Source organism: Apteryx rowi, unplaced genomic scaffold (assembly GCF_003343035.1).
Source record: "Apteryx rowi isolate R43461 unplaced genomic scaffold, aptRow1 scaffold_138, whole genome shotgun sequence".
Classification (NCBI taxonomy): domain Eukaryota; kingdom Metazoa; phylum Chordata; class Aves; order Apterygiformes; family Apterygidae; genus Apteryx; species Apteryx rowi.
The window spans coordinates 1,462,798-1,472,555 of record NW_020447619.1 but is presented as its reverse complement, the minus strand read 5'-3'; the positions used below and the strand labels follow the sequence as shown (position 1 = coordinate 1,472,555).

General features: G+C 55.4%; 1 protein-coding gene across 1 annotated transcript; it reads left to right on the top strand.

The window, feature by feature from the left end:
- The first annotated feature begins 1,920 nt into the window (after nucleotides 1-1,920).
- EOMES (eomesodermin) lies at nucleotides 1,921-6,809 on the top strand. The gene is made up of 6 exons (XM_026057284.1): nucleotides 1,921-2,657; nucleotides 3,043-3,197; nucleotides 3,396-3,517; nucleotides 3,978-4,136; nucleotides 4,226-4,287; nucleotides 5,000-6,809. Exons 1-6 carry the CDS (start codon nucleotides 1,921-1,923, stop codon nucleotides 5,733-5,735), a joined length of 1,971 nt encoding a protein of 656 aa, XP_025913069.1. The 3' UTR covers nucleotides 5,736-6,809.
- Nucleotides 6,810-9,758: the final 2,949 nt, after the last annotated feature.

Sequence of the window (9,758 nt, the reverse complement as noted above, 5' to 3'; positions counted from 1 at the left end):
CCGCGGCGAGCCTGCACCGGGGCCCGCCGGCCACGGGAAGGCAAGCAGAGGCTGAGCCTTAGCGGCGCTTTGCAGGTTGCTTCCCGTTTTGTTTTGCTTTCAAAGCACGGCTGCCGGGTCCACCTCTGCTCTCCTCTTCCCCCCGCGATGCAGGCAACCACCTTGCCGGCCAGGCGCCCGGGGAAAGGGCGGCAGCGCGCAGCGGCTGGTTTGCTTCGTGCCGCAGCGCCTGGCTTCCCAGATACTTTTTTGTTGTCTTCCTCAGGCGGACGAGATCGTCGGAAAAGTTGGGCAAAACCTTATCCCGGAGAGACCGGGCGGTTAGGGCCGGGGGGGAAGGGGATGGCTCGGGGCTGGCTGTACCGAGCACTTCCCAGCCCGCCCGTGCGTGCGGCCGCCGCCGGGGGTGGGCAGAGCGGGACCGCTCTGCCCCCGTTCCTCCGTTTCCGTCAGTGAATACGAATGAAGTCCCGGCCGGCTGCTAATCTGCCCGTGCCCCCCTCCGAGGAAAGCAGCCCCTGTAGGCAGGCACCGACCGCCGGCAGCGCCGAGCTGAGCGCCAAACTTGCGCAGGGGCGGAATTTAAGCAGAGGCCCGCGCGCGCCTCTTCCCCGGCGGGGAGGAGGGTGGTGGCCGCCGTTAATTGCTGGCGATTAACCCGCGTCGCCTCGCTGCGCGGCGGCGGCGGCTGCGCGGCTCCGCGGCGGCGCACGGCGCGGAGCGGGTCCGCTGCAGTGCGAGGGCGGAGCGGATCCGCGGCAGCGCGGGGGCGGCGGGCACAGCTCCGCCGCCTAAAGCCGGGCTCCTTCCCCGAGCCGCGGCGGATCCTGCCACCCAGCAACGAAATCCTCGTTGCTCTGGGGGTCTGCGTTAAAATTCAGCCGTGAGGAGGAGGCAGGTTTTTGCAGCGCTCCGTGCGAGCTGGCGAGCTGCGAGCAGAGGGCGAGGGGCTACGGGTTTCTAGCGGCAAATCGTTAATGCAGCCTCTGTCCGCTCCTCAAAATCACACGGGCATCTAAATCTTCCTGAATCCTAGTCCCTTACCCTTCCAGGCAAAAGGCTCCGATCTGACAAAAAGCGTGAAGCAGATTAACTCACATAATGTGGAACCTGGCACCCGGCTGAATTATAATGCTGCCTTCCCGGGGGGGGGGGGGGGACTACTGAAGGGGAAAGGGGGTTGCAAGAAACCTAGCGTGGAGTTCCTAAAAAATGAAACTGCGAATCGGCCCCTCCGGTTTCCAAAGAGACGTCCCTGATAAGGTGTAATGAGTCACTCCGTGTCACCCCCCTGGTAATGATGCTGCCCAGGGAGCCGGGGGGAGGAAGACGGCTACTTGGCTCAGCGGAGGCACAAGCCGATTTGTTTGAACGGCGAGACGGCCGGGGGGGGGGGGGGCGGTCTCGCCCGCCCCGTCGCAGCGGGCCGGAGGCTCGCCTCCCGCCCGTTTTCCCTTTCCTTCCAGTGCCCCGCTCCCCGCCGCGGACCCTCCGGTCCGTGACGAAGCGGTTAAGTACCCGGGAGGCCCTGTCACCTCGGCAAGAGGTCTTTTTGGGGGGAGCGGGGGTGAGGGCAGGGCTCTGCGTCGCGGCCACCGGGAGGGGAAGCCGGCGCTCCCCTGCCGCGGGGCTGCGCCCCGTGGGGAGCCGGGCGGCGGGGGCAGGGGGCCGGGTGCGCGTGTGTGGAGGGGACACCCCCTGGTCACAGGTGACTTGTTCCAATTAGTAGCTGTCTAATTAAATTAGTGTCACGCTGCCCAGCCAATGGGCCGGCGGGGGCGGAGGGGCGGCGAGGAAGCGGCCCCGCGCAGGCCCCTCCCCGGCGGCCCGCGGAGCCCGGCGCGCCGGTATAAAGCGCCCGGGCCGAGCCCCACCGCAGCGCTGGGCGGCCGGGCCGGGTGCTCCGCGGCGGCTCCGCCGATGCAGCTGGGCGAGCCGCTGCTGGCCGCGGCGGGGGCCCTGCCGGGCGCCCCCTTCTACCCGCTGGAGGGCGGCGGGCGCGGCGGCGGGGCCCGCGGGCCGCCCCGCTCCTCGGGCTCCGGCTCGCCGCCGCGCCTCGACCTCGACAAGGCGCCCAAGAAGTTCCCGGTCGGCGCGGCCGCTGGCCCGGCCATGCTGGGCGAGGCCGAGGCGGGCGAGCCGCCCTTCGCCGCCCCCAAGCCGGACGGCCGCAAGGCCACGCCGTGCGGCGAGGAGGAGCTGCCGCCCGCCGCCGCCCGCTACTCCATGGACAGCCTCAGCCCCGAGCGCTACTACCTGCAGTCCCCCGGGCCGCCGGGGGCCGACCTGGGGGGGCCCTGCTCCCTCTTCCCCTACCCGGCGGCGGCGCAGCACGGCGCCGTGTACCAGCCGCCCGCCGGGGCGCGCTACCCCTACGGCTCGGTGCTGTCCCCGGGGGGCTTCGCCGGCGCCGTCTGCCCGCCCGGCGCCCGGGCGCAGTTTGGCGGCGGCGGCGGCTACCAGTACGGGCAGGCAGCGGGCAGCAGCCCCCTCTACGGCCCCTACCCGGCGGCGGCCGGCTCCTGCGGCGGGCTGGGGGCGCTGGGGGTGCCGGCGGCGGGGCCGGGGCTGCGGGCGCAGGTCTTCCTCTGCAACCGGCCCCTCTGGCTCAAGTTTCACCGGCACCAGACGGAGATGATCATCACCAAGCAGGGCCGGTAAGCGGGGCGGCCGAGGCGAACCCTCGGGGGCCCTTCCCGCCTCGGCCGACCTCGGGGTGCAGCAGCCTTTATTCGGCGCCGGTGGGTCCAGCCCGCACCGGCGGTGCCGCGCGGAGGCTCCCGGTGCCCCGTGGCCCCGGTGCCCGTGCCTCCGGGACCCGACGGGCAGCGGCCGGGCCGCTTTCCCCGAAAAGCGGCGTTCAGTGTCCCCGCAGCAGGCGGAGGGGGGAGGCGAGGCCGGGGAGGGGGGGACGGTCCGCTGCCTGCCGGGGCCGGGACGGACGGGGCGCCCCAGGCAGGCGCTCCGTGCCGAGGCGCGGGGCTGGCTCCGGCTCTGCTCCCGGTCCGCCTCGCATGCGGTGTGCTTTTCTCCCCTCCTCAGGCGCATGTTCCCTTTCCTGAGTTTTAACATCACCGGTCTCAACCCCACGGCCCACTACAACGTGTTCGTGGAGGTGGTGCTGGCGGACCCCAACCACTGGCGTTTCCAGGGGGGCAAGTGGGTGACCTGCGGCAAAGCCGACAACAACATGCAAGGTACGTGCGGGCCCGGGTGGCCCCCGGAAAAGCGTTCCCGCTGCCTCGGCATCCTGCCGCGGGGACAGCCAGGGCTTAGGTGCATTTTGCAGCTTGCTTTCCTCACCGGCGCTGCTCCCTGCTTTGCCTTGCTGTGCCGAGGCGCCACAAAGCCTCTGCGCACGGCTTCTCACTTATTCACTTATTTTTTTCCCCCAGGCAACAAGGTTTACGTTCACCCCGAATCGCCCAACACGGGGGCTCACTGGATGAGGCAGGAGATCTCTTTCGGGAAGCTGAAGCTGACGAACAACAAAGGTGCCAACAACAACAACGCGCAGGTAAATGGGGAGCAGCCTCTGAATGGCGTCCCCGGCTCAGCCGGGCAGCGCCGAGGCTCGCGGCTTCACTGACTGGGCTGCTACGTCCTTGGCTTTGTGACTCATCCCCTCCTTAAAATGGATTGGGAGCCTTTTATTTTCTAACCGGCTGCAAAAGAAGAGGCAGTATCAGAAACAGATGTGTGGATTTCCTTGTCTTTAGCTAACGTTTCTTCCTCCAGAGTAAAGCAAAAACGAGGGTCTAGCTTACACCTTTTGATTTCCTGCCTTTGCAGAGTTTAGCATATTGGTAGCCTAGTTAAGGTGAGATCTACAACTTGTGAATTGTATCTTACTAAGAGTTAAAACTGTTTCATTCCCAAGTCAAAAGATTAAAAGATCTATTGTATAGCCTGACTCTTCTTGTAAGTGTTAAATGTGATTTGTCTGAACAACTAATCTCTTGCATGGTTTCTTCTAGATGATAGTGCTGCAGTCTCTACACAAATACCAACCTCGGCTTCACATCGTGGAAGTGACTGAAGATGGTGTTGAAGATTTGAATGATTCTTCAAAGACTCAAACGTTTATTTTTCCTGAAACGCAATTCATAGCAGTTACAGCATATCAAAACACTGATGTAAGCATGGGTGTATAAAATGAGAATTAATAAACCTAAGTGGCATGGGTTCAACATATCATCTTACAATATTCTGCTTTTTTTTTAAGATTACCCAGCTCAAAATTGACCATAATCCTTTTGCAAAAGGCTTCAGAGACAACTATGACTCGTAAGTACATTTCTGTCTTCTATTGTAACTGACTTTGTTGGGGAGACATGATTCTGGTCTGAATATTTGTATGTAGAAGGAAGAAAAAGCCTTCCATGCTACTTTATTCTGAAGCATTCTTCATTTATTCTGAAGTAGTAATATTTCTACTGGCAGCTTTGGTAGCTGTTGCAATGCATTCAAAGACATCAAATTTCTGTTTGGAGAGATAATTGAGTAGTTAATGCATTGTCTTGATCACCTGTCTTCCAGCAGGCTTCTAAACTTTGGTTAAATGTATTAACAAAACCCCCTGGCCTGAAGACTAGCAATGGGGTATCAAGTATATCCACAGAGCAGACAACTTCTTCAAATTGCCACCAGAAGATTTGTCTAGTGCTCTCATCCTGCCTACAAATGGCCTTTGAAAAGCTGCATATAGCTCTATACACCAAAGTATGGCTTCTCAGAGGAAAATGCTGTGCCTCATTTAAAATGGGTTGCCTGGCTGAGAACAGTGTATATGTGTAGCAGCAATGCTAAAAGCTTATGCTTTTGTCTAGGAACAACAATGCAAACTCCTAAAACAGATAAATAAAAATGGACTTCCAGTTAAACCTAGGTATGATTCTGATTCAGTGATAACTCATTTTCTTCCTGTTCAGTTTTCTGTTTTAGTACCACACCTGGAATTGTAAAGAACAACACTCAGTGTTTCTCTTTTATGTTGTAGCATGTACACAGCTTCAGAAAATGACAGATTAACTCCATCTCCCACGGATTCTCCTAGATCCCACCAGATTGTCCCTGGTGCCCGATACAGTGTGCAACCCTTCTTCCAAGAACAGTTTGTCAACAACCTGCCCCCTGCCAGGTTTTACAATGGTGAGAGAACGGTACCTCAGACAAACGGCTTGCTCTCCCCGCAGCAGAATGAAGAGGTAGCCAGCCCTCCTCAGCGGTGGTTTGTTACTCCTGTACAGCAGCCTGGTGCCAACAAGTTGGACATGAACTCTTATGAGACGGAGTATTCTCCTACCACCTTGCTCCCATACGGCATTAAATCCCTTCCCCTTCAGACATCCCATGCTCTGGGATATTACCCTGATCCAACATTTCCATCCATGGCAGGCTGGGGGAGCAGAGGTTCTTACCAGAGAAAAATGACAACGGGCTTACCTTGGACCTCCCGAACAAGTCCTCCGGGTTTCTCTGAAGACCAGCTTTCCAAGGAGAAGGTCAAAGAAGAAATCGGCTCATCCTGGATAGAGACTCCACCCTCCATAAAGTCTCTAGATTCAAATGATTCTGGGGTCTACACGGGTGCTTGTAAGAGAAGACGACTCTCCCCTAGCACTTCAAGCAATGAAAATTCCCCGACTATGAAATGTGAGGACATTAATGCTGAGGACTATAGCAAAGACACTTCAAAAGGCATGGGCTACTATGCATTCTATACTAGTTCTTAAAGCATTCTTTTATTCCAATTGGCTAACTTTTTTTTCAGGGTGGCCTTGGGTTTTTTTTGCATTACAATTGCCAAAAAGACTCTTGCCTTCCACCTTGAATTGTGTGCAATTCTAAAGAAGGTACCAAAGCTTTTGACTGTTGCAGGTAACCAAGTAGGGAGAGAACAAATTATAACAGAAGTCTTAACTTTACGAGGAACCACATGTGGAAGCTGTAAGCAAGAGCCTAGACTTTTACAGTGCAGCTTATTTATTGGAGACACTAAAGTGTACAGTTTGACTTGGCTCAGAGGTCTGATGAAATCTATGCACTCCTGAGCAGGAAATAGGGAGTTTGGATCCCAGATTCCCCTTTCTTCCTTGCCTGCCCCTTTTGATGAAAGGGGGCTGGGTTGGGGGGGGGGGGCTGCACAAATGCTACATTCTGCTTTAGACTGAGCTGCAGCACAATTGGCTGAGTTGTATATTGCTCAGCTAGGGCTTTCCTTGGCAGAAGATGGTCAAAATAAGGCCTGTATGCCAGGCAGGATTTGACTTGAAGCTCTTGTTGCTAATGATGGGGTTACAGTGACCAAATTTGACTTTTCTTAGTCTAGGACTTTCATAAGGAAAAACACCTCTATCCCAAAAGCCTAGCCTTTGAGGTGGCCAAAATCTCAAAGTGTACAGTTGTGTTTTGTCTAGGTACACTGTAGAATATTGTGGAATAATGTATAAATAGTCTACCTATAGCAGTTCAGTTGGAAGGACCTCCAGTGGTGCTTTGAAGTTCTAAAGGCATTTTTTCTGATTAATCAAACTTAGCATACAGAGTGTTGCAAATGCATTGCTAAAGACATTAACAGATTTCTATTTACATGTAGGTAAAGTGACTCTTTTCAGCTGCCCTGTACAAAATTGAAAGTGATGTAACTTGTCCACTTTTCTTGCCTATCTATAGTTTCAGCCATTTTAAACTGATCAACCCTAGAGCGCTGGCACACAAACTTCTCCCAATGAGACTTGGTTCTGTTTTTTTTCCTATGTACATAGTAGTAATTTTTAATAAATGTGGTGGTGCCAGGGATAAGAGTGGTGGTGGCTCTCTGCTTCTTCTTTTCTGCTGTGGAGTGCCCCTGCTGTGGGGGGGGGGGGGAAGGAAAGAGAGGCAGGAGCGTAAGTCCGGGGGTTTTGCAGTGGTGCGGCTCCTCGGCCCGGTGGGGAGGCGCATCCCCCCCGGAGCGGAAGGTTGGGATGCTTCTGAGTCTAGCTGCCTCTTGGCATGTTGCTGCTGGCAGGAGCCCGAAGGTGCCTCTTCCCTCCCCCAGGCCGCGAGGCGGGAGCTGGGGCCCGGGGCGGGCGGCGGCGGCTCCCGGGCGCTGCCACTCTCCGGCCGGGGCGCCGCCGCCGCCCGCTCCCGCCGCCGGGTCGGGCCGCCCGCCGCCCTCCCACCCCTCCTTTTCCCGGACGCGGCCGGCGATTCCCCTGCGCGCTTATCGGGGCCAGGGGGGAGGTGGGGCAGAGCCCCTCCTCGCCGAGCAATTGAGGCCAGACTCCCGGTGCGGCAGGACCTTTCCTGAGGAAATGCAGGCAGTAATGGGATTAAACTGTTAGCGATGCCCGCCTTGCAAGGAAAATAAACTAAAGCTCCCCAAGGAGCTAACGCAATCAGGGGGCATTTGCATGGGCCCCGGGCGGGCTCCCCGCCGCCGCCGCCCCCCCCCCCCCCGCACGGGGGAGGCAGCGCAGCGCCTTTCCCCGCAGATTTCGATGAGCTGCTGAATCCTCGCTGCGAGGCTCAAGCCTTTACGGCTCTCTCTTTGTATATTTGTAAGTGAAAAATCGTCGGCGATGTCCCAGCAGCTGTCCCTGAGCCGTCAGCCTCCTGGACAAGGAGCAGCTAGCCGCATCCGATATGGGGCAGGAGACTTAAAGTTTTTTTTTAACTATTTGGGACGCATCTCTCTCTCTCTCTTTCTCTCTCTCTTTTTTTTTTTTTTTTTTTGGTGAGGGATATCCCCTCTGCTCTCCTGGAAAAGCCCCCTGGCAGGATGCCCCCGTTTCCCCCCCCGGGGTTTAATGGCATTCCAGCGGCACCTCGGCCGCTCTTCCGCGGCTGCAAAATACTCATTGCTCCTGTGCTCAGGAGCGTGATTCCGCAGCACTGTGTTATTAAAAGCTGTATATTTTTTCACTGCACAGTAAAGAAAAAAAAAAGGAACTTAATACTTGTGAAAAGTCCTCACACTGTTTAATAGAAACATAAGTGCCTGGCTGGCCCCAATTAACACCTTGTGATTATAATGCATTCCTAAAATGGAGTGTCAGACACCAAATTGTGAATAAAGGTATCTAATTAATCTTCATAGGATGACACTGATAAACAACTCTTTATTTAAATAAAGATCAAGGAACTGGATGCTTCTTATTTGTTTACATTAACAGAAGATAAAGTTAACTACCCTTGCACTTTGCTTCGTAATGTGATTTACCGAGACAAACAGCACTCACTGGGTAAAAAAACCCGACCGTTCTCTGCAGATCCTTTATCGTGGGTTTGGACGGAGGGGTCGACCCCCCAAAAGATTTCCCCCCTCCCTCCAAAGTGGCTGCACAGAGACCGACAGGGAAGGACTGCGTGTGCTAAAAAACGTGCAAAGCCTCCTCAAACAGAAAGCTAGATGTACCCAACCCAGGTCTGACAACTCTGTCTTGCAGCTTTCGGGCAGAAAAGGCTGTAAAATAACCACCACTGCAGCCTCGTTGCTATTACTTCGGTAGTTCTTACATGAAAACTACGTGCAACTGTGAAACGAGAGCTATACTGCAGAAGAATTAAGTTGGGATAAAAACACAGCCTAGAGAAAAAAAAATAGTTGCTTGCACGATTGCAGGCGATACTGTGCAATAAGAGGCAAACTGTTTAAGTCTGCTCAGTGAAGCTGCAAAATCTAGCTCTCCGTTAAAGAAAATTTGGACTTCCTCGGATGTTAACTGGAATTCACTTGCTACTGTTTCGCTTCTCAGGCAAATGCATGATCTGCTTTCTCGCCACTTACTCTGGCCAAGTGAGAGATTCTGCTCCCCAAGAAAATTTCTCCCCTACAATTAGCCAGACCCAAATCCCCTGTGAAAGGGACGAACTGGGTTTTTAACCATTCGAATCCGTTTCCTCCGAATTAACAATTAACTCGGATATTTTCACATTATTCGAAGGGAGAGGTTCTTTGAGCTGCATACATCGCATTTATTTATTTTTAATACATCGACTCTAGGCGGGTAAATAGGTGTAGCAGGGACAGGATTTTCCCCGAAAGGGGATCGGCTTCAAAAGGCTGTTCAGAAAAGACTTTGGGGTTTTTTTTCGTTAACAGACCCGCTCCGAAAGCTCATCACCTCTCCTCTGCGCGCTCTTGGCGTTGACGCTTCGGGACTCCCTTTTGATTTTTCAACGAAACTTCATTCCTCGGCTCTAATCCCGAACTTTCGTGCGGATATTAAAGACCCGGGTGGAAAAATGAAATGACCCACCGCCCCTTTCCCGTCGGCGTTTCCCGATGCTGCGGTTGTATGGGAAAGGTGTACGTTTCAGCGACGGCAGCCCCATTTCTCTAGGAGCAGAGCAGGTATTTTATGTGTTTCGCATAAAGCTAGCGAGCAAAGCAAATCACTGCCCTGAGCAGTGAATTAATGGCAAAACCAAAGCACCTAGAGCAGCACCGCTCCGCAACTTCCCAACACGCAGCCAGAAGTTTTTTTTTTTTTAATCTTCAAGTGTATGACGGAGTTTTACTTTCAGTCTGAATTTGTTTTCCCTCTTCCTCAAGGCAAGTGATAACGCGGCGAGCCGCTCGCCTTTTCATCCCCGGCTTGCTATTTTCCACCCTCCTCCCCTCCGTGGGGAAAAACGCTGCCTGTATTGGAGGGGGTCCCGGACACGGTTATTTTCTGGCCCTGTCGCCGCCTCCTCGCCCCCACCAAAAACGGGGCGCCGTTTCCCGCCGGCTCCGGGCCCGATGCGCGCCCCTCGCTGCTGAGGGGAGG

Coding starts and splice junctions, on each gene's coding strand:
- EOMES (XM_026057284.1), top strand. CDS start 1,921: ATGCAGCTGGGCGAGCCGCTGCTGGCCGCGGCGGGGGCCCTGCCGGGC. Junction 2,658..3,042: donor ATCATCACCAAGCAGGGCCG/GTAAGCGGGGCG, acceptor TCCCCTCCTCAG/GCGCATGTTCCCTTTCCTGA. Junction 4,137..4,225: donor CAGCATATCAAAACACTGAT/GTAAGCATGGGT, acceptor TTTTTTTTTAAG/ATTACCCAGCTCAAAATTGA.